Genomic DNA, 24,112 nt, shown 5'->3' on the forward strand with positions numbered 1-24,112 from the left:
TGCTTTCAGCTTGCATTATGGAAGATTTTTAAATTTGTTTCTGGCCTGAGATCTCTGGGCAAAGGATCCGAAAATTATTGTTTCTCATTGATCAGCTATTTAAAATCAGAGCTCTCTTGTTCATGGTGTGTGAGTCTTTTTTGTGGATGCTTACAACCCTCTCTTCAGTCCTTCAGAGGAAGGGGAAATTTTAGGTGAACCCTTGCTTGCAAATATATCCGCTTGAGTGATGACCAGCTCAAATCCTCATTTATTAAGATAGCTGTGTCGTTTATCATCTGGTGTCCCTGCAACATCAGGAAGGCCACATTATAAAAACAACAGATTGCAATACATGCATGTGTAAATAAATCAACTGAGATGATACGTGGGGTAGGCGTGTCTCCAGTTTTTTCCTTAAACTTGTCCAGGACCAAGATGCAGCCACCAATTTATAGCTCCAAACAGACTTTGCTTGGGTTGCCCGAGTTTAGTGACCTGAATGCAGGTGCTTCAGAAACCCAGATCACCCCCATCTCCCCTCCCAGGTGCTACAAAGTGCAACTTGTTTCATTAGAAAGTGGCAAGAGGGGGGCAGGCGGGCTGTTTCTGCAACTTCAGGGAGCAAATTCAATCGCAGTCACAAAAGCGAGCAATCCGTACAATCCTTTGCTCTCGCTGCTGTGTTCCTTTGTGTTCTGGGGAGTGCAGCGTCCTTTCATTTCTTGCACCAGAGGGCCTTGATGTCTAGTACAATAGTACATCGTGCTGTTGCATGCCACAGTGCTTTTATTCCATTTGGCTACTAGCGAGCATTTTATCTTCACTGGTGTCGTGCCGACCAGGCTGTACTCTGATCTGGCATTCAGTGCAAGAAAGCAGGCACCCACAGCGACTTTGTGTGAGAACCTTATATAAGCAAGACATGTTTCAGAGACTCTCCAGGCATTAGCCAGATGTCAGGCCTACTTTATCTAGTTGCAGCCTGAACTCAGAACTGGGGTGAAAGGTCCTTGTTCTCCCTAGAAAAGCAGAAAGCTGTGACGGTGTTCTGATTCACGTGACCCCTTTGGGAGGCTACCTTTCAACCTGGACAAAAAAGCAGGGTGATGTTTTTTTTCTCTTCTGATCAAGCTGAATGTGCACTGGTCCACACAGGTTAGATGTTTCCATCTTACTCCTTTTTGTAGGTGAAAGCCGCTGGTGCTTTCTCAATAAACTGCATCCATTATAAAGACGTACTCACCACCACCTGCTGCATCCTAGCATCTGTTTCTATTTGCAGTAAGTGATGGAAGGCAGAGGTATTACGACCTGCTTTTAATGAGCACATTTAATAGAGGCAGAGAAAAGTTTTTGGGCACTAAAAAAAAAAGTCCCCAGATGGGTTTTATTTTTCTTTTGGATAGTATGTTTTATGTTATTTGATGCTATTTTGCATTTGTGTTTTTGTTTCTGCATATTGTTGTACATAAATGCAGCCTTGATTATTAAGAAATACTTCCTTTTCTCATAGCAAGGAAGCTTGAAACAAATGTTGTGCATGAGATAATGATTTCATTATTAGAGGCACTATTACTAGCTTACAAGCCAAACTCTGCCTTTACTAAATGCTAACAAATTTTGAGGCTCTCCTTTGCATGCCCATGATTTGCTGAAATTATTTTTTATGAAAGCAGTGTGAAAAAGTAGGAAATTAGGAAATCTGAAAAAGTAGGAAGTGACATTAGCAACACTAAGAATAGTAATCTGGGTTGAAGGAAGAAGAACAGATAAATTACAGCCTTGGAGACTTGAAGGTCCCTCTTTCTTCCTTCCCTTCCCACCATTTAAAGCTGTACAGTAGGACTTCCATGTCCGTGGGAATTGATATCTGTAGTTTCACTTATCTGCAGTTTGCTGCAGCCCCATATACAACATACAGTATAAGGTTGCCTGCTTTTCGCTTGTGCCCCACCCCTTGTGGCCTTTGTCCTGGTTGTATGTTGTATATAGGGTTCCTTTGTGTCCATGGTTTCAGGGATTCATGGTAGATTGTGGAACTGATCCTCCATGAATATGGGGATCCTACTGTACATCTTCAGTGTGATGTTGCACCCAGTCACTACCAACATTCTGTATCTCAGGTGGGAAGACAAGCTAGGAATTTGTAGGTAGGTCCAAGGACTTCCTGCCTGAGAAAGCTTTTCAGTTCTGTCTTTCTTTTTCTACAGGGAAGATGTAACCCACTTAAGAATCTTCTCCTAGCCATAAAAATTCACCAAGTGCAAACTTCATTTTCCATAAATTTCAGACTCCATACGATGTCTGAAACAAATGAATTGGTAAAGCATGGTTTGTTGGTTAGATATAGCTTAGGAAGTTTTTGTGATTGCTCAAATAGTTTACTTACGTTTACAAAGAAGCGTAATTAGGTTCTGTCCTAGTTGAAGAGATGACACATTAACCACACCGAAGAAATGGCCAAAGGGAACTCAAAATGTCATGAAGTTGATACTGCTGATGATGTTTTCTTTTCTGGGCTGATATTTTGCACCTACGTACTTCTGAATCTAACAGTTTACTCTCTGTGTCCTGTAAGTAAAATGTACCACAGAAGAAAAAAATGCTTATCAAGAAGCATATCTTTCTATTTAGCTGCCGAATTAATCGTATCCTGGAATCTCCCAGAGGGAATGCGTTGCTGGTTGGAGTGGGTGGAAGTGGAAAGCAGAGCCTGACAAGACTGGCAGCTTTCATTAGCTCATTGGAGGTCTTCCAAATCACCTTGAGGAAAGGCTATGGGATCCCTGACTTGAAGGTAAGAGGCTCATAAAGATTTCTATTTATTTGAAAATATTTATAGCCCGATTTTCTCCTCAGAGAAGACCCAAAGGAATGAGGGGGAATATCAAACTTCCTTTTGTCTGTTATCCATGCTTAAGGTAAGACTTCATCTGAAATCTAAACATATTTAATTTATACCCTGCAAGATGGGGCATTTGCTTACACTAGACGATATGCTTACTTCACATATTTTGAGGTGCTCCCTCAAGTGGTGAAAAATGTCTGTTTGTCACAGTACAGTATATGATCTTCCTCAGTTCTGTATATAGCATTTTGCATTTAGCATTGGTCAATAGAATGATTTAGCAAAGGTCTTCAACAATTAAAGTGGCTTGAACAATAAACTTTGAATTGTGCTCTTCTACTTCTTGAGAAAGAATCTGGAAGTACTGTATAGTCTTATTTCCTATGTTCCTATGTGCTGTTGTGGTGTGCCCAACAATTAACAATAGGAATGACATTGTAGTCGAACTCAGAAACACATGTATTTGACCTTGCAGAAATGCCAGTGGATTAGGTTTGATTGTGAATTCAGTCATCAACGTGGTTAGAATCTCCCTCACTATATTATATATAGTCATCTGTTGTGAGGGAGATTCTAACCACGTTGATGACTGAATTCATAATCAAACCTAATCTACTGCCATTTCTGCAAGGTGGAATACTGTACATATATTTCTGACTACAACGTCACTCCTGTTGTTAATTGTTGGGCACACAACAACAGCACATGGAAACATAGGAAAGAAAATGATACTTTCAGACTCTTCCATGCTGAAATATAACATTTTCGTTGACCTACAGGCAGACCTGGCATCCCAGTGCATTACAGCAGGAATGAAAAATGTGGGGACAGTCTTTCTGATGACAGATGCTCAAGTGGCAGATGAGAGGTTCCTAGTTTTGGTCAACGACTTACTGGCTTCTGGTATGGATCTCAGTAATTTCAGTTTCATATGTAGGCAACAACAGATTAAAATTATGAAATGTTCTCTAGAGAAAACATTTACCCTTTTGAAATCCCAGCCTTTGTTCAGGTGCCATTGTTTGTCAGGAAAAAAATTCCTTTAGATTCCCTTTCTCACACTCCTGGAATGCATCTTTTAAGCTGTATAGAACACCCTTGACAGCATATACTCTCAGAATATATCTTGTACTAGTTCTAGGAATCTTATCCGGGTGTCTCTCTTTAGTTAATTTAGCTTTTGTAATGTCCCCTATGGCAATAGTTCTCAATCTTTAGTACCACCAATGTATTGGACTTCAGCTCCCAGAATCCTTGATGGCGGCTGGGTCTTTGGGGTCTTTGTGAGCTTATTCAGAGGCCCTTGATGGTGAAAGTGAGTTTCTTGGCATAGTTCAATATGTTTTCCTTGGGATCTTACCTAATGACATTCTACAACTGCCTTGGGTCAAAGAGCATCACTGGAAATTGATATGCTTTTCCCCCCAGGAGAAATCCCTGATCTTTTCCCTGATGACGAAGTTGAGAATATCATCAGTAGTATGAGGAATGAAGTAAAAGCCCAAGGACTGATGGATACCAGAGAGGCTTGTTGGAAATTTTTCATTGACCGTGTTAGACGGCAGCTCAAGGTATTACTGTCATTGGCTTTCTCGTTTTCCATTGTGTTTGCAAAAGGAAATGCTCTTTTGGTTCTGGCAGCTATTTCTGGTGGTGGGCTTTTCAAGTAATAATTTTATAATCATTTCCTTCCAAATGTGTTCATGCAGGGAAGTGAAATATTACCATTTCATTGTAGAGAATATGTAATATCCCTGCAATACAAATTGTACCTCCAGGGAAGACTTCTGGTTCCTGCATTAACATGAGAATAACAACCATGCATTTATTTCGGGTTCTGGACAGGAATGACTCTTTAGGAAAGCCATAGATGTTAGGCCTTACTGTTTCCATGTTGTGGTCCTGAGCCATGCAGGTTCGGAGGACTTATTGAGCTCATTTCTGCTACGACTTAAAAGCCATAAAATGAAGTTACACTTCCACAACAACTTTCTGTATTTTTCTTTGTCTGGTTAGAAAGAAGGGCCATCACTTTGTGGCAGAGCACCCATTTGGTCTCGAGTTCAGCCTCTAGCATCCCTAAGCAGGGCAGGAGGACTTCCTGCTAGCTGGAAGCCTAGCAAACTGCTGCCAGACTGGGTTGACAGGACTGAGCTAGATGAATGGATGGTCTGACTCAGAATAAGGCCGCTTCCTATGCTTCTATCTTCATTTCCCATTGCTGGTTTTGCCTTTCCCCAGGTTGCTCTTTGCTTTTCCCCAGTGGGGAGCAAGCTGAGAATTCGCAGTCGGAAGTTCCCTGCCATTGTGAATTGCACATCAATAGACTGGTTCCATGAATGGCCCCAAGAAGCGCTGGAGTCTGTCAGCTTGCGCTTCTTGCAAGGGACAGAAACCATTGAGGTAAACAATAAACTGAGGCTTGCCTCATAATTACTCTCTCTGACATCTTGGTTCATTGCCAGACAGGGGAAATTTTACTTTGTGATTTATGTATGGTAAACTTTATCAGAGCTTGATTTTTCTTCCAACAACCGCCATCTCTTGGAATCGTAGTTAAAAAAAGAGTAACTTTCTTAAGTTCTGTTCCGTGTAGACATACACTGAGGAGACATTTCACTAGGTCTGGGTTTCAGACACCCAGGTTATACACTCACAAAGTGGGTCTCTCCAGGAAAGTGTCATTTAGCAGTTGACTTGGGGAAACCAAACCTTGACAAACTTAGAGGGATTGTAGGGGAGAGTCAGAGGAAACCTCCGTGCAATTTTGGTGTCTCTAGGTGCTTTATAGTGTGTTTATAGTCAAATGAATCACCGAATTAAAAATCACTAAAAATTCATTGATCCATATTTATCAGGGCATTGATTTGTACAAAAATGAATTAACAAGTTAGCAATTTTTTAAAGAATTTGGTGATTTGTTTTTAATTCATATCCATCTCTACTGTATGCACACAAACACACATCATAATAAGCTGTAAAATATGTTTTTAAACAACCTAGCCCATGTAGAAATGTCAGGATCGAAACAAATTCTTGAGAAGATAATTGAGGAAGGGTCTGGTTTTTTTCCCCATTTTATACTGTTTTGTTATAGTGGTGAGGCATGGTGAAAAATGCCCCGAGTTTAAGATTTTATCCATAGGGCATTTAGCTGTTCAATTATTTCCCTTGAAATATATCAAACTGCTTGGTTATTTTGCTTGAAGTATCTTCTCTTGCATTTTGCTTTTAAGCCTTCTGTGAAAGAATCTATAAGCAAATTCATGGCATACGTGCACACCAGTGTTAATGAGATATCCCGTTCTTACCTGACTAATGAACGTCGTTATAACTACACCACCCCCAAGTCTTTCCTGGAGCAAATCAAACTCTATCAGAATTTGCTGTCTAAAAAGGAGAAGGAATTGAAAGCAAAGATGGAACGTCTAGAAAATGGCCTGCAGAAGCTCAGGAGCACATCTGCACAGGTGAGAAGCACTTGTGACTCAAAGGGAGGCTTGAAAATTATGCAGGCATTATAAGTACAGTAGAAGGAGGCAGGAAGTGAATACACTAACCCTTCTGTACACACAAGGATGACACATTCGTGGGGCCATTGTCAAGCCCCCAAGAATCACTGTATCAGCTAATTTATGGAGCAGATGGTGGTTGGACCTATTGCCTGATCTGGACATGGTAGAATAGGGGATGGAGGAAAATCCTCACCCATGTCATCTTTTACTTTTCTACTTGAGCAACTGCCATGTTCCTTAAAGAGACACTGAGGATTTGTCTAGGACAGTTGTGGTCTGGGACAGTTGTGGTCATTTCTAATGAGCAGACTAACTTAGTATCTTGGAACATGTACTAGAATTTCCCCATGTGTGTTTCTGTGTGGCGAGGAGGGAGCTGATCTTGAATAGCTGTAAGCTGTATCTAGAAATCTGACCTAAGCGGAAATTTTTTATTTTTGGTGAATTTTTTTTTCAGAGCTGCACTATTGCTCCTAGAAGCACTTGCTTATTTCATGATGAAAACTTGCATATTTCATGACACATTGTCCTACAAGTAGACGTTTTACGGTTAATCTTAAAATATTTATGAACATCGGAAAGTAGCTTTGTGGCCTTGTTTGAATTCCATTTTTAAGAAGTTCTACAAATGCTGTGAAAAAAAAATACACAGCATGAGCTGTGATAATTAGGTTTCTTGTTTCCTTACCGCTTTAATTGGAACAGGAGCATGGAGGTTCTGCGCATATCGTTTAGGAAAAAGGTGGGTCTTCCCAAACTAGGTGCCTGAATTGGTTTAAAAATTCTGGTCCCTTTAAAAGAGCAACACAAATGCACATTTTACCTTGGGGAGCAACAGAAAGCTCACTGGGTAAATCTGCGCTATGGAAATGTGTTTCTTGGTTCTCCACTTGGCAACTGAGAGGCCAGAAAGATGTTGGAGAAACAAATTAGGAGAGTGAGCAGTTTTAAAGAGTATGGGTTTTGAGGTACCGGCCCACTGCTCTTTGTGATCTTCCTGGAGTGGTTCCCTAAGACAACCGGTTGCTAACTATTGAACTTTACTTCAGAGACACTCACTTCTATTAAGACATCTGTGTTTTCTTTATTTTTTTAAATGGGCCATGCTCTGTGAATATTTTGTCTGGAAATGGATGTTTTGTTTCATTTTGAGTACTTATGTTCTGCCTTTCAGTTGTAAAGTCAGGTCTTGCAAAATGCAAGGTGTGACGTAGCAGGCCACTCTGATGTCACTGCCAACTCAGGTCCCTCAGAAAGCCCACCACCCCACTTCACACTTGCTGCCACCAATTGTAATGACTATTTAAGAAGGACAAAGGTTTCTTTCAAAACAAAACAGGTTTATTGAAATAACAAAATAAAATATGTAAATCACAATTAGCTAATCAAGATGTCAATCACCGTATCTTATTTAATCAATCACAGACTTTCTCTCACTGAATATGTAGGCACACAGGCCTCTAAACAAGCTCTTTCTCTCTCTCACACCAGATCTGATTTCCCACACTCTCTTCACACCTTTTTTTCCCTCCAGCTCCTCCCTCTTCAGCCCCACCCTTCGTCACCCCATTGGCTGATGATTCACTGCCCAGCTGTGACGGACAGGTGAGGTCAGGGCTGCCTGTTACACAAGGTATCTCAAAAGATAACCAAGATTACTGTCCCCCAGTAGGATATTTTCTGGTGCTCTGTGGGTAAATTTCTTATTGTAATGCACTATTAAATGTAAAGCTGCAGAGCTTGGGAAAGTTAGACCCCAAGACTCTGCTGGGGTTCTGGGAGGTTCTGGGACTTAAAATTTAAAAAGGTAACACTTCCAAGCTCTTCAGGTAAATAGGATCTTTCTTGAATAGCATATTGTGTCAACTTGAGAACATGTAGCTACTGTCTCTAGTCCGAAACATCAAGTCATTAATTCTCTCTCAGCTGTTCCAGCTTGAAAATCAATCACGTTTTCCATCTTTTTAAATCATGCATGTTTGGAAAGATTTGGGTTTGTCAAAATGCTGCTGCTCATTTCCAAGGACCCTCCCTCTGGGAAAGTTCTGTGGAAGCTGCTGGTGTTCTACTCTTCTTTCCAGAGGTGTAGGGCGTCCTGCCCCCTCTCTCTAACCCATGCTTACAAGAAGCATTGTGCAGGCTTCGCTTTTATTTTCAAAGCCTTTCTCACAGTGACAAGAGGTTTGTATACTACTTGTTTTCCTGTATCTGAGACAACCTCTTAGCACTGCCTTTGTTAAAATGTTTTATTGAATTTTAGAATTTCCTCTGCTTAGCAATTAATTGCTGACCGTTTTAATGTAGTGTATGCCGTACTGAAGCTTGGTAAAGGAGACTGGATTAAAAAGGCTTGCTGAGAGTCTTGTGGGCACACTCTTTCTTTCTCATGGCTCCTATTTTTTCCTGCAGGATTTCCCTCCACCCTCCAACTTCTCTCCCCTGAGAGTCACAGAGGCCTGGCTTTACCTAAGTTTGGCTTGCTTTATTATTCTTCCCATCAATAATGTCAGATCCATCTAATAGTTCTCAGAGCAGGCACAGAAAGTAAACCGATCTTACAATTTTTTTCCTTTCTTATTTCTATAATATTTATTATAATTTTGTAATAAATTACAACATAAAATACAAATCAGTTGTGTTCCCCGCCACCCTAGTCGGGACCTCTGCAGTAATCTTCTTCTTCCATCATCTTTATTCTTCTTCCTTTATTGTCCACTTCTCGAGAACTGCATTGATTCCCGATTTGGAGCTTTCCCTTTTCCTCTTGTTAGCACATATTCAAGAAATCTGCCCCATATATCATAAAAATTATTTTTTAATCTCTCCTTTCTTAACCTTTAAATTACAAGTTAATTTATTATTTATAGCAATGTTCCATATTTCATTATCCCATTCTTCCATTTGAAATTCAAGTTTTGATCTCCAGTTCCTGGCTATTGTTAATCTGGCTGCTGTTGGTAATCAACTCTCTAGTCATCATATCATATTCCACATTTACGAATATTGATAGCAAAGCTATCTCAGGATTAAATTCTATATCTCTTTCACATATATCAGTTAATTCTTTAAATATTAGTTTCCAAAATCTTTGTACTTTTTCACATTCCCACCACATATGAAAGTATGTACCAATTTCCTTCTCATATTTCCAAGAGACATTCAGATAATTAGAGTTAATTTTACTCAATTTTATCGGTGTCAAATACCACCTTAAGCCTAATTTATTATTTCTTTTATTCCCAATGACATAAATCATAAAACCCTCATTTTGCATATTTTAATCCATTCTTCATCATTTATTCTTTTTCCCAAATCTTGTTCCCACACTAACTTCAATCCTTCATTCTCAATCTCTTCTTCTAAATCTAGCAGGAGTCTATAAATTTTACTTACTACACCCTTCTCTGACTCAGTCATCTGAATATCTTCATATGATAATAGAAATTGTTCATATTTTGTACATTCTCTACCTTTGTTGTACTTCATCACCCCTTCATTAGTCCATCTTTCTAACTGCATATAATTCAACCATGATATATTCTTATTTTGAAGAATTTGTTTCATTTGATCTTTCGATCTCATTTTATTCAACCAATCTTTTAATCTAATCACTCCCCCCCCCTTAAATACTGTAATTCTAAATAGACTTACAAATTTATAGTAGAGGTGAAAACAGCACACGCTAATTTTTTGGGCCAAATATTTGTACTCAGGTGCGTAGGAATGCAAATACCTTGGTTTTCTTCTGTCAAACTTGTGGGTTTGTCCAGAATGGAAAGAGGAAGCCAACGTTGTATTGTTACCAGTTTTGGGTTTCAGTTTTCTGGCAAGGAATCAGGTAGAGATGCTACAGCTGAACCAAGGGTCCAGTAACAGTATCTCCAACCTGATAGATATTATTTATTCTGCTTTTTTTTTCCTTGCCAGGTATTACTGTATTTTCTAGCCAATTCCTCTGCAGTTTCTGGATATGACTTCAGTAGTGTACCTCATTTCTGGAGAATAGGAACCCTGGAAAACATTTGCTTTCTTTCAAAAAGACATGATTTAGATACAGATAAGATGAAGTCAAAACATAAACCATCTCTTCCTTACCCTCTTTGTTCCTTCTCACTCTTCCCCTAATTAGTTATGCAATGTTAGCTTGCCTTAGTGTGGTTTCTGTGTCCAAACTTGGCATTTAAAAACTTGCAACTTTTTAAAATGGTGGGTATTGTTGGCTTGACAAGCAAAGAATGCTGTGAAGTCTAGACTTCATATAATATGGATTTGCTTGATGACCCTTTTGAAAGAAAAACTCCTAACACGGGTGGTAGTGTTAGAAGTGCAAATGTGATGGAAAGAAGGCAGTATTTCCTATTCCAGGGCTGCATCACATCTATCTTCCAGATTTGCTTCTTGCTCCATGGCTTCACCTCCACAGGTTATCAAGGATAAGCATGCTCTTGAAACCCTTGGACAAAGGGGTGAGAAGCCATAGGAAGGAAAAAGAGTGAGCATGGAAATATACGTATTCCCCTCCACTGTAGCAACTTATGTACAGTGGTGCCTCACATAGCGATTGCCTCGTTTAACGATGTATTCGCTTAGCGATAAGGTTTTTGGAGCGATTTTGCACTCTGTTTAGCGATGTTCCCTATGGGGAAATTTCGCAGAGCGATGTTCGGGACCTTGCCTTGCTTAGCGATGACAGTTTAGGTCCCCTGTTTTGCTTAGGGATGTTTCAGCTGTCAAACCTACAGTTCAATGCATTCCAATGGGGGGGGAATTCACCAAAAATTAACGAAGAGTCAGAACAAAGCCAAATTAAGTTTGCAAAGGTTTTACAAGGTGCACTAACGATCTCAAGCATTTAAAACAGTTTTTGAACATTTTAAGACACTTTAAAAATAGCAAAAACGGACATCGCAAAACCATTGGAATGCATTGAATAGGCTTCAATGCATTCCAATGGGGGAAACATTGTTTCGCTTAGCGATGTTTCCTATGGCGATTTTCGCTTAAGGATGGTAATCCGTTCCCATTGGAACGGATTAACCGGTTTTCAATGCATTCCTATGGGAAATGGTGTTTCGCTTAGCGATGTTTTCCCATAGCAATGTTTTTTGGGGAACCAATTAACATCGTTAAGCGAGGCACCACTGTATATAAAGTGTCACTTGGACCCAAGTATTAAGGTTTTTAGAATTTGCTCATTGTTGGTGACCACGTTTGCATTCTATGAAGTTTTTCTTCATCCGTCAAGAGGATCTGTTCATAGGGACAATTTTGTTAATTGGTTGCATTTCCTTTCTTCCATGGCCTATGCATTTGGTTTAGCTGCTTTCAAATGTAATGCTGGTTCTTAATAACTTGGTCCTCCTTTTTAAATTTTTCTGTTCTGTTGTGGTTAAGTCTCTAGCCTTCAATCTCTGTTGTAAGCTCACCATCTCTGCTCCTGCTTTTTAAAAGAAGGTTTTGTCTGGAAATTCAATTGGATCTTAAATGAGAGCCATTGGATTGCGTTTATATCCTTTTCTTTTGTGTAGCTGTTGAGCTTGACAAGTCAATCCCTTGGCTGCTTCATTACAGCGTTTATAACCCGATAAACTTCCCATTCATACATGTGCTCAGCACCCAATTACTTACCATAGTCTGAAGTCGATAAGCCATATCAAAAACCAGCAAACATATCTGCCTTCAATTTTCCCCAATCGCTAAAGATTTTTAAACGAACAAAAAAATTTATGCTGAGTTTTGCTGATTGAAGTGCCTATGAACCCCCAGCAAGCCAAGAGTAATTTTGTCTGCTCCAGCAGAGCAACAGGAGATGAAAATGGATTAGTGGTTGAGTAAATGCATAGACAAAGGGCAGGGTTCCACTCTGTCCTCACGTAAAAATGCCCACCATCTATTTTAGGCAATTACAGGGTGTTTTAAAATCTGTGCTGAAATTGTCATGGAATCCCAGACCAATTATACATCTGTGTTTTCCCACAGGCAAAGATGTGCCCTGGGGATCGAGGGCTTACACTTGAAAGTTAAATGGAAAGAAGTTGTTCTATGCAGTACTCTAATGTTTTTGTAGAGGAACTGAAGGTGGTGATTTCACAGGGTCTGTAGGGAACTGTTCATTTTAAAAACAGCATGGGTACCAGAGCATGCACAAGCTTATTCTTTTTTCACTGAAAATCTCCAAAGAGATTGTTTTATGTATTCAGCCGACATCTCATGTCCTACCATTCTTTCTGCGACAGGCAATGTACCGTTAAGTCCCACACAAACATACAGAAAATGTATGTGAGAGTTACGTGAGACAAATGTGTATGTTTGAATCTTGAGGTGGCAGAGAATGAATGCTTGTAACTGGGGTGGCAGGGGTAGGAGTACTTTCAGATTGCATGGGAATTTGGACTTAGAAAGCATCTTGAACTATAATGATCTCTTTTAAAGTCAGTGAGAGTTGTATGTTTTCATCATGGGATAACGGAGAGAAAAGTCATTCACAGCATAGTAAAGGATAGTACAGTTCATGTATTGGATTCCGTGTGGATAGCCTTGAGGGCCAAGATGGAGATGAGAGGAAGCAACAGATATGCAGGTGAAACCTGAGTTTGCTGAGCAAAATGGTTCCAAGACCCCTGAGCTACCTGAAGGCATGCATCTGAAGGGTGTTGATACTTCATAGAATGGAGACTGCTTTGCTGAATGTGGTTCTTCTTGAGCCTCGTGGCACAGTGGTTAAACTGCTGTACTTCAGCCAAAACTGTGCTCCTGACCCAGAGTTCAGTCCCAGGTAGCCGGCTCAAGGTTGACTCAGCGTTCTATCCTCCTGAGGTCTGTAAAATGAGTAGCCAGCTAGCTCGAGGGGCAATGTATAGCCTGCACAATTATCTTGTAAACCACCCAGAGAGTGCTTTAGGCACTATGGGGCAGTATATGAGCAGCATGCTTTAACACACTTTCGCTCTACAGTGGCGGTAGGCAACCTTGGGTCCCTGGACATTCTTGGACTGCAGCTCCCAGAAACCCTTGCCACCACAGATGGTGGTGAGGCTTCATGGAATTGTAGACCAAAAATATTTGGGGACCGAAGGTAGGGAACCATTGCTTTACAGAATTAAACTGCCAGGATATTCTGCATATGGTTAGCAATAAGATTATATGAGTATCCTAGTCATACAGAAGCTTATTTTCCAGGACAGTGGTCTTTTCTGAGGCATAGAGGGGCAGGATTATGCAGGAGGACAAAAGGGAGAATTATATTGAAGTTAGAGAGGATTTGTCCTTAAACAGTGGGACAGCAGCAGGATTAAATCAGAGATGGACAAATTGCGCCCTCCCAAATGTGGCTGGACTGCAACTTCCATGAGCTGCTCCCAACATTACCAATGGTGAGGGAGCTTGTCATTCTACAGTCTCTGGGGAAGGGACACAAAATGCCCACTCATGAACTAAATAAAGTTCATGTGTCTAGACTTGGAATACAGCCACCGTGTAATATCTTTCTGACTCTTGAAAGGGCTTGGGGCACAGAAACCTATTGACTGGTATTCCATCATACATTTTACCATGTGCAACAAAAAAGAAGAGCATTTACTAGATATAATTTTAAAACACTGATGATTGCTGGGTTGCTGAGTTCAGCAGAATAGTAGCTATTCACTTTCCAGTTTGGCATATTCAGTTCCTAGTAAAATATTCATTAAAACCCTGAAACTATGGACTGATTAATTTGTCTTCCATCTGTATTGGGATGAATCCATGGGCTATAAAGCTGTTGGGTGCTTTCTCTCTCTTTTGCCCTCCCTTCCCATATGTTTTGCCTTAAGTGTCCAGTGAGGCTGATTCCAAGTTCTCTTTTCCAGGTAGATGATCTGAAAGCAAAGCTGGCAGCTCAGGAGGTTGAACTGAAGCAGAAGAATGAAGATGCAGACAAGCTGATCCAAGTGGTGGGTATAGAGACGGAAAAAGTCAGTAAGGAAAAGGCCATCGCTGATGAGGAGGAGCAGAAAGTGGCCCTGATCACACAAGAGGTGCAACAGAAGCAGAAGGACTGTGAGGAAGATCTTGAAAAAGCGGAGCCCGCCCTTGCTGCTGCCCAGGAAGCCCTGAACACGCTCAATAAGGTACCAGCTCTTTAGCAAGTGGGATGATGACAGGAAGTGGCTGGTGGTGGTTGCGGCATGGGACACAACTAGGCCTTCCTTCAGAGAAGACATGCAGAAGATGAAGCTGCATAGTTCTTTTGACTTATGGCAACATCGCTATGTGAGAAAATCAAACTCTTAACAATGACCCAACCCTCAACTCCAAAAATAATAATAAAATCTACTTCTTTTGGCCTCTTCTGATTACTATGTTTTATGAAATATAAACATTTATGGTTTTGTTTTAGAGCAGTCCAATCATTACACATGAATGCATGATGAGGGCAACAAGGATGGAAATCAAGCTCTATGAGGAAAGACAGAAAGAAATAACTGGGCATGTTTAGCCTTGAGAAAAGAAGACTGAGGGGAGATAGGACAGCACTTTTCAACTACTTGAAAGATAGTCATGCAGAAGAAGGGCACTATCTGTTCTTGTTCATTCAAGAGTGCAGGGCACATAAATGGGCTCAAGTTACAGTAAACCAAATTTAAGCTGAATATTAGGAAAAACTTCTTAATTTATTTATTTATTTATTTTATTTATATCCCGCCTATCTAGTCGATAGACCACTCTATGACAATGGAACCAATTACCTCAGGAGATGGTGAGTGCTCCAGTGCTCAAGGCTTTCTAGAGAAAATTGGACTACTGTATGTCAGGACTACTTTGATTTGGATCCCTGTGTTGAGCAGGGTGTTGAACTCAATGGCCTTATAGAGTGCTTCCAACTCAATTATTCTATGAATCTGAGAACTCTTTCTGGAAGTGTTACACTTATCAACTTTAGTATGGCAGTCACAAGTCAATAAGAAAGAACTTAAGGAAAGCTTTAGGATTCTATTCACGAAGTCATCCAAAAAAGGGTTTTGTTGTTGATCAATGTAAACGTCGTTCTTGTTTAGATAATACTGTAATTTTAAATAAGTGAACTATTTGTGCAAAATTGTAAGCTTTGAAATATCTGCTTACTATAGTGTAATATGTACTGGGGATCAGGGAATCAGTACTATGTCACTGATCAAATTCATTTAAATGTATGCACAGATGGAAATGTTCAATTCTTTGTGTAATAGCCAGGCTATAGAAAATGCATAAAATCCAAGTAAGTGAGAACAAACAGAAACATTTGGTTTTGTGGTGATTCTCTGCTGGGAACTGTCTGCCCAGGAACAAAACACTAATGAAACAGGGAAATGTTTGGATCCTATCAATTCAGGTTTCATGCTGAAACTGTATAACGTCTCATTAAGGCAAGGTTAATGGGAAGCCAGGAGCTTCCATGGAGACAAAGGCGGCAGCATTTATAGAGCACCAAAAACCACATCCTCCTCCTCACCTGCGTCAGAGAGTTTAGCCCATCCATTGACATGAATAACTGGCTCTATTTGTGTGTTTATTAATAAGAAGTTTCAGCCAGTAATACAGATGTATCTGTACTGTGCTTTTCATGCAGAGCACAGGCAAGCGGAACAATAAGCACAGCTCTTTAGCAGAAAGGACTGGAAAATTATAGATTGTCAGGAAAAGGTGGAGGAGGTGGAAGATTGGTGGATGTCAAAACTGATTGCATTGTCTTTGCGTTTCACTTGTGTTGCTGTCTAATCAGTTTTAGTCATGAAGAGCTCAATTAGAACAATGCCACCCATGTGGAATATTTTTCCCATTAATGCTCAGGTGTTCGTGAACACCATAGGGCTTTTTAAAACATACTCAGTTGCCATTTGGCTTTCATGATGACTCTGCTCAGCAAGGGAGGCTGGTGATTAGGACCTTTTTGGTCACTGATCAATATTGCCCCGTTGTTTTGATGGAAATAGGTACCTTGCGTAAGCTGGTGTAGTACCTCTTTTCATAGCTTGAAACAGATGGCAAGGATGAATTCAAAATCCTAGTCTAATATTTACTTTTTGTAAAATATTAGGCTGATAGCCTTCAAAGTTCTCAAAGAGGATAATAAAGGGAACACCATGGTCTGTTCTTTATGACCAACTCCTGATGCTCTAAGATATACTGCCTCCATAGACAGAAGCTTCATTTAGCATTTTATATCTCTCCTCCAGCAATTTGTTCCATCCTTTTAAACAAACCCAAACAATTGTAGACAGAGTGTTAGGCTTAGACCTTGGATCTTGCACCACCTCTGCCATGAGCTTGCTTGATCATTTTGAGACCATCACCTTCTCTTTTTTTGCCTGTAAATAATAATTACCCATCTCTCAGCATACTCATAAAGATAAAATGAGATAAGTAATTAGTACCCATCCTCACTCTTAAGGGCTAGATGAACAGTAATTCTGATTAGGGAAGTATTTCAGGGAGAAAGGAAGAAACATTCTGCTATTTCAGAAAACTGTTCATAATCAATATGATGGTTGAGGGAAGCACTTTGCAGCCGAGTGCCTCAGCACGCACTCAGTGCTTTCTTGTATTCTGAACTGAATGTACAAGGAGTTAGTTCCTTTTCCATCCAACCAGCTGCAGCTGCTGTGCATGGCTGGTTATGTGAGCAGGTCTGTAGAGCAACTTCTGTCAAGCAACTTTGAAAACAATATCAAATCAGTAGTTGATACACACGTGCACATGTGCACACACACACACACACACACACACACACACACACACACACACACACACTCAAACTCACACACACTCTCACACACTCATATCCACATCCAGCCCCAGAGGTCTTTTCCAAAATGAAGCCTTTGCCTTCTGAAGCTCGTAGGGTGGTCTTCTGCAGCTGTACACACTCTTTTGTAAGCCGTTTGCAGGAATAATCCAAAACCCAAAGCACAGCAGACGGCTGTCTTCATGGCCTTAAAACAGATGTCATTGTTCCTAACTAGGAAAAAAAATGAGAGCATTTCAGCTCCAGGTAGGCCTGCTGTCAGACAAATCACGTGAACCTTTCTTTGAGAGGAGCGTTGCCAGAAGGGTTTAACGGGGATGGGGGGGGGGAAGAGAGCCTGAAAACACGGCACAGCTATAACCCCTTCTGCTCCACCATCACAGTATTTTCAGGTACGGGGCTGCAATTTGACAGTGCAGCTCAAGCTGCTCTCACTGTGGGGCTTCTCGTGCTCACTGAAGGCAGCGGAGGCAGGCTATCTCTCCCAGCAGCATCAAGCAAATTCTCAGAAAGAGGAAGGTTGCGAGCAGAGCACTGATAACGGAGTCTGCTCCATTTCATGCAGATTTGCTGAAACCTCTTCAGTTTTACCTTTCGCTGTGCTCCAGGTGGGCTTTGTACATGTGGACTGTGAAAACTGTTGAAAAATTGCTCAGGATTTTTTTCAGGGAGCAGAATTGATGAGGGTGCCCTTCCCACCCCGTCAGTTTTGTGCCCGGTGGGTTTCTTTTTTTTTTTTTGCCCGTTTTGCCCCAACATCAATCTTGGAGACAGACTTGTCTGTCTAATATAAACAGGGGAATGTTCTTCTATGCACTTAAACTGTGTACGTTGGTCAGACTCGGAGATCGACGGGGGATTGTCAAAACAGCTATCTGGCTTTATGCCTAAAATGCTCATGTCACCTGACACAATCTATCACAACCCAGAAAGACCTTAGGGATATTCTCACAAAGTGGCCATCTCTAGGTTGCTTCATGCTGCGCGTAGCCTTCTGTGTGCCTTGTGGCTTCAGTTCAGAGCAGTTTCCCTCTGTAGACTTAAGCGTCTATGGAGTTGATTATGTATAGAGAATAAACATCCTGAGAGGCCATCAGGGCAGGAATGCATGGTGTGGAATACAGTTCATTCTGACAGGGCTTTCACATTTGTAGGATGTCAACATGATAGGGCTGTTTAGTATGACACAGATCTTTGGTGTGATGGCTCCTCTTTCATTATGCTTCTTCCCTCCTTTGCGGCATCTCAGTGCATTGACAGTTGCCTGCTTATCAAACTACCCTATCAGCCCCATGATGAGTGGGGTGGAATTCTCCTTTGGCATACCCCCATTTGTCACTCAGGGTCATTGATTTCTTAGGTTTGAGTGAATGAGTGCTCTCAGTTAATGAGAGCTAGGTGTCATGTGACGGAAGCCTATAGTACATGTGTGTGCGCATTTATGTGTATGGGGTTATATAATTAAGATTATTCTGGGAAAGAAGAGAAAAAGCAAAACTCAATACAGTTCTCTGAGAAAAAGATGCACAAACACAGAGCATGACTCAGTCAAATTAAGTTCATTTAAATCCCATTGGTTTTAGTGGGAGTATTAAACATGTGGTCTTCACCCACTGAAATGTAAGTAGGATTGAAAAAGATCTAACTTTGCCTGGCTCATGTTCAAAGAGCACCGCCCCAGAACTTGGACATTTTAGTTTTCTGGACTATAGCTACCATCGTCCCTCAGCCAGTGGTTACGCTTTCTCGGGGCCCCAGAAAAAACATGTTTATTTCCCTGATTTCAGCTTCCTGCTAATTGAAAACAACAACAACAACAACAACAACAACAACAACAGCAACAACAACAACAACAACAACAACAGGATTGTGTGGGTGGATCTAGATGGCACATGGGCACCTGCGTTCATATGGGGAGCCTGTCAGGGCATAGTGGTCGACTATAATGTAAAGCTAATTTTCTAATGCCCTTGCTCCCAAAGGAATCTAGGGGAGAGAAAGATTTTTTTTTCCTAAGGGCACAGTGATTTTTTGCTGCTAACAATTGGCTCCCCTGTGTCAATGGAAAAACTGCAGAGAAGGTGTGTTCCCTGAACACACCATACATTAAACAGGGCAAAGTTTTATAAGACAGTCTTGTGGTTTGAGATACACACTGTTGATTTTAGGACCTGTTAATCTTGTTTCTTGTTGTTGTTTGTTTCCCCCATGCTGGGTGAATCTGTCATCTAGTTGTGCCATTTTAGCATGTTGGTTGAAATGCTGAAGGAACACAACTGGCGCTCGTTTTTGCAAGCCAGTGAAGGTCCCTGTGCCACTAGAGGGATTCATTGCTTTACCCTGAATGAGTCATAATATTTAAAATTCAGAGTGTTGCTCCTGACTTCAAAGCTCTTCTCTCAGATTGATAGCTCCGGAGCCTGACTCCATTACCAGTGAAGTAAAAAAGAAAACCCATTCATTTTCATCTAACAACCTTGTCCCCCCCCCTCCCCACCCTTCCTTCTTTTTCAGACCAATCTGACAGAATTGAAGTCATTTGGATCACCGCCTTCTGCTGTCAGCAATGTCACCGCTGCTGTGATGGTGCTCACAGCTCCTGGGGGGAAGGTGCCAAAAGATCGGACTTGGAAGGCAGCCAAGGTGGCCATGGCCAAGGTGGATAGTTTCTTGGACTCCCTGATCCACTTCAACAAGGAGAACATACCCGAGAACTGCCTCCGGGCCCTGCAGAGCTATCTTCAGGATCCGCAGTTCAGCCCTGAGCTGGTGGCCTCCAAGTCCTATGCAGCGGCTGGTCTCTGCTCCTGGGTCATCAACATTGTGCGCTTTTACGAAGTCTACTGTGAGGTGGAGCCCAAGCGACAGGCTCTCAGCAAGGCAAATGCTGAGCTCACTGCTGCCCAGGAAAAGCTGGCTAACATCAAGGCCAAAATTGCTGTAAGTCCACAGAAGCACAGGGTGTTCTGTGAAATGGGCATATCTTTCAATAAGTACGTAGTGGTCCTTGGTGCTTTAAGTAGAACATCGGAAACCCTGGAAGGTCAGCCTCTTTGTCCTTCTAGTTAATCTGTTGCTGTCTGTTCTGACTCTCTATAGGCTCCAGCAGGGGGCTTTCATGTCGCCTTATACAGGGGAGTTGGTAGGGACTTTCAGCCTAGGACTTTATGCATGCCAAACATGTGTTCTGTCGCTCAGGCGCTGTACCAGGAGATGGGTGATTTTGCAGTGTGCCATTAATGGGAAATTTGATATACTAATTTGGAATAGCTATAAAGCCCAGGTCCTTGCTGCTATAGGAAGAACTGTCACACTAGACCTGAGTTTGGCAAAGTTACTTTTTTTCAGTGCACTGCCAAGAACCCCGAGTGACCATGAGACCTGGGGTATTCTGGGAGATGTAGTCCAAAAAAGTAATGTTTCCAAGTTCCAACAAGATGTATTTTAAAAGTGCCAAAATTCACAGTGTGACATTATTCCCTATCTATTATTAGCGTGCAGTAGTACCTAAATTGGTAATTCCTATAATCTATGGCTGAAATTCTGTTGCTTAGTGTAGTAAATTACAATTAAAGTAGACCCATTGAATCAATGGAGCTTATGGAGGAGTTGACTCACCTAAACCCCACTGTTTAATGGTCCTGTTGCAGCTGCAATTTATTAGATTGAGCAGTAGGATTTCAGCCTACAGGAGAGATTTTATAAGGTTTGTGGCTCTTTTTGTTCATGTCAGTTGAAAGAATTCTAATTTAATTCCTTTTTGTCCAGTTTGAATGTCTACAGTTATCTAAATTTAGGCATACACAGTTTTGCAAAACTGCAGCTCCACTCTCCCTCTCTCTGCTACAACCCTCAGAACATTATTCATTTATTGCATGTAATTTATTCATTACCATCACATTTGAGCTTTCCTCCAAGGAACACAAAGGGTGTAGATGGCTCTACCAACCCTTGTTTTGTCCTCACAAAAACCCCGTGAGGTAGGGAGGTTTTGCTGAAGAAGTGAGACTCTCCCTTTTCTATTTTGGCACACTAACCATTGTGTAGCATTGACATTTAACTAACTTCGATACGTTTGCCTATACCTTCTTAGATGCACAAAATAAACAGAAACAACTATTGTAGTGGTGTAATCCATAGTGCCTACTGTTCAGCAGGCTTGCAAATAGCTTTTTGTTCTTGTTGCCTGGTATGAGAGAGTCCCCTCCAGGTCAAAGAAGCTGTTATACCTTGGATTCTTATGTTTATTGCAGTCTAGGGGCTGTGAAACAGAAATATTTGCATAGTCAGGATAATAAATTGAACAGATGCAGGGCTAGTTTCATGTTAGAACATAGAAATGTTAATTTTTCAGGACTATGATTTCTAGAATCCTTTGGCTTGCATGGCCAGCGGCAAGATAGTTGGGGTATTTTGTTTTTGTTTTTCTTGGCATTACACATATGGGTTACTTCTGCATATGTACAGACGTTTCAAAGTCTTCTAAAGCTAATAGTTTTGTAAGGACTCTCATCCTTCAGCCAATAGGGAAAAAAATACACAGAGTTCCTGCCTCACCCTCAGTTCATCTCCATCCCCTGCATAACCAGCTGCCTTCGAATGCTTCTTTTCTTGCTAAAATTCTCTTGCTTCAAATCTACACCAGAACAACTGTGGATTCCTCAGTGGGCTTGGTTGTTCTTCAATCAAGGCTCATTCCAGCTTTAACCGCGACCTTGTTCCTCAACATTCTGCCTTCTTTCCCATGCACAGTGGCCTTGAAGGCCTTTTTTTAACAAGCACACTCAATGTGGTAGTAAGATCCCACATAGTGACAGCCATTTTGTGTCTATATTGTCTCGGAGAGGGCCACATTGTGGAGAAATGCCATCAGTGCCAGTGTTTCAAAACTAGCAATGATGCCTCCAGTCTTCCTCTTGGGGGGGCAGGGAATCTCTCAGGCTTCAGAGCAGGCTGCTCAGCATCACATCTTGCAAGCCCCCTCGGCATGCAGCAGACCACTACTGTCCAAGGCCCAGCAGTAAAAGCATCCATTTTGGCAGCCTGAGCCTCATGGGAACTAACGCTGGAACTAACACTATGAACTTGCCTTAAGTACCCTTCCTTTCAGTGAATGAGGGGAAGGGTACTTAAGGCAAGTTGATAGTATCAGTTCTAGCCCATAAAAAATAAGAAGCACAAGAGGGACAAAAGGGCCCAGTGGGCTACATTGACCCTTCCTTGGTTGCCGGGTGGCGTACCCTCCATTCCGAAGTCCATGGCGTCAACAACAATATCATCATCATCAGCAGCAACAAGAATTTATTAAATCAGGGGAAGGAAAATCAACATTGCATAAACTAGTCAATAGATCACCTTTGGGGCTAGTTGGCTTCACTAGCCCTGACGTAGTGTCTTTTCCTCTGCTTCCCCAGGTTAATGACACTGGGAGAATGACATCAGTGTGTGTGTGTGTGTGTGTGTGTGCATCTGTGTTTGTGCAGGTGCGGGGGTACGTTTGTGTGGTGGTGGTGGTGTGTGTGTGTGTGCATGTGGGGATGTGTCTTTGCATGCAGGGGGACCCCTGCTCTAACACCTCCCTTGCATCTTCTGGTTTCCAACCTCCCATGTCCCCTTTCCCTTCTCCTGTAAAGGTCACTTGATTGGAAGGGGGCAGCTGCAATCCCCAGAGTTTTGGCAGGAAGGGGCTCTTACTGAATTACCCTGTCCTGAGGTTCTGGGAGTAGGTGTGTTGCAACCTCCCGGGTTTCAGAGGAGCACTCATTGTTTGGGTTACACCGAGCACTAGGGGTCTCTCTCTTTGCCTCCTTCTAAGGTAGTGTTTCCTAACCTGGGGGTAGTGACCCCTTTCAAAGTATTTTCAAGGGACTCACCTTATATGCCTTATGTGAGGCAGTGATGCCAGAGACAACTGGCTGGTGTGTGAGGCTTCTCCCTCTTCCGTGAATGAGGGATACAAAACCATTTATACTATTTTACCATCCATGAAGGAAATGCATCTTTCACCAAAAGAGGGCACAGAAGAAGAGAAAGGAAGAGGTATGATAGGAGAAGAAAGATGGAGCAGGAAGGTGGGAATGACAGGGGAAACACCAATTGTAGAGGGGCATCTGGTGGTGGGAAAGGAAGAATGTTATAGTATGATTTATGTAAAAAAATTTGCTTTATTTTATTGTTTATACTATACTGGAAGCCGCCTAGAGTGGTCTATTAGGCCAGATAGGCAGGGTATAAATCAAATGAATAAATAAAGAAGGGAAGGTAGAAATCGAGGAGGTGATAAAAGAGGCAAAAGACTGAGAACAAGGAGCAGAGAGGGAGGAGGAGAGAGCAGAAAGAGGGAAAGATGAGTCAGAGGAACTACCTTTGTGTTGGGGATGGATCAGTCTAGAGCACTGGTTCTTAACCTTGGGTTACTCGGGAGTTTTGGACTGCAACTCCCAGAAGCCTTCACCACCAACTGTGCTGGCTGGGGCTTCTGGGAGTTGCAGTTCAAAAACATCCGAGTAACAAAGGTTAAGAACCACTGGTCTAGAGGATCCATGGACTCATGAAATGATCTGTATGAAACTCCACTTGGAGAAGATAGATAGGGGTCATAAGAGCAACCCCCCTGTAACCCCCCCCTCCCAAATTGAAAGAGGGAGGAGGGAGTTGCAGAGATGAGAGAGAGAGAGAGAGAGAGAGAGGGTGTCACTGTCCAGCTTGCAGAACTAGATTGGATAGAATGGACAGTTCTCATCTGCCCCAGGAAAGGTGGTCCCTGGAGAAAGGAGGAACCCTGACAGAGAAGCCAGACCCATGTGAAACTGATTGAGAGAGAGCGATCCCGACATTCATGTTGCGGAACCCTATGTGCAAGCGGATGTACACCTCTGCTGAAACCTGTAGACCAAGAGAGGTTTGGTAGAAACCCCCCCCCCCGGTACTAGAGGACTCTACCGACAAACTGTTAAGAGACATTTGGATGCGCTTATCCCAGTTAGTAGAGGAAATAGAGCCCAT

At 41.7% G+C, this 24,112-nt stretch overlaps 1 protein-coding gene across 1 annotated transcript in view; it reads left to right on the top strand.

The window, feature by feature from the left end:
- DNAH9 (dynein axonemal heavy chain 9) overlaps nucleotides 1–24,112 on the top strand; it is a 259,117-nt gene that overhangs the window by 132,638 nt on the left and 102,367 nt on the right. The window contains exons 44-50 of the mRNA XM_072990379.2: nucleotides 2,617–2,779; nucleotides 3,610–3,733; nucleotides 4,259–4,401; nucleotides 5,072–5,233; nucleotides 6,067–6,300; nucleotides 14,193–14,453; nucleotides 19,622–20,047. Of these exons, the coding sequence (XP_072846480.2) occupies nucleotides 2,617–2,779; nucleotides 3,610–3,733; nucleotides 4,259–4,401; nucleotides 5,072–5,233; nucleotides 6,067–6,300; nucleotides 14,193–14,453; nucleotides 19,622–20,047 (1,513 nt within the window). The remainder of the gene's footprint in view (nucleotides 1–2,616; nucleotides 2,780–3,609; nucleotides 3,734–4,258; nucleotides 4,402–5,071; nucleotides 5,234–6,066; nucleotides 6,301–14,192; nucleotides 14,454–19,621; nucleotides 20,048–24,112) is intronic.

The sequence above is a fragment of the Pogona vitticeps genome, chromosome 2, assembly GCF_051106095.1.
Source record: "Pogona vitticeps strain Pit_001003342236 chromosome 2, PviZW2.1, whole genome shotgun sequence".
NCBI lineage: Eukaryota > Metazoa > Chordata > Lepidosauria > Squamata > Agamidae > Pogona > Pogona vitticeps.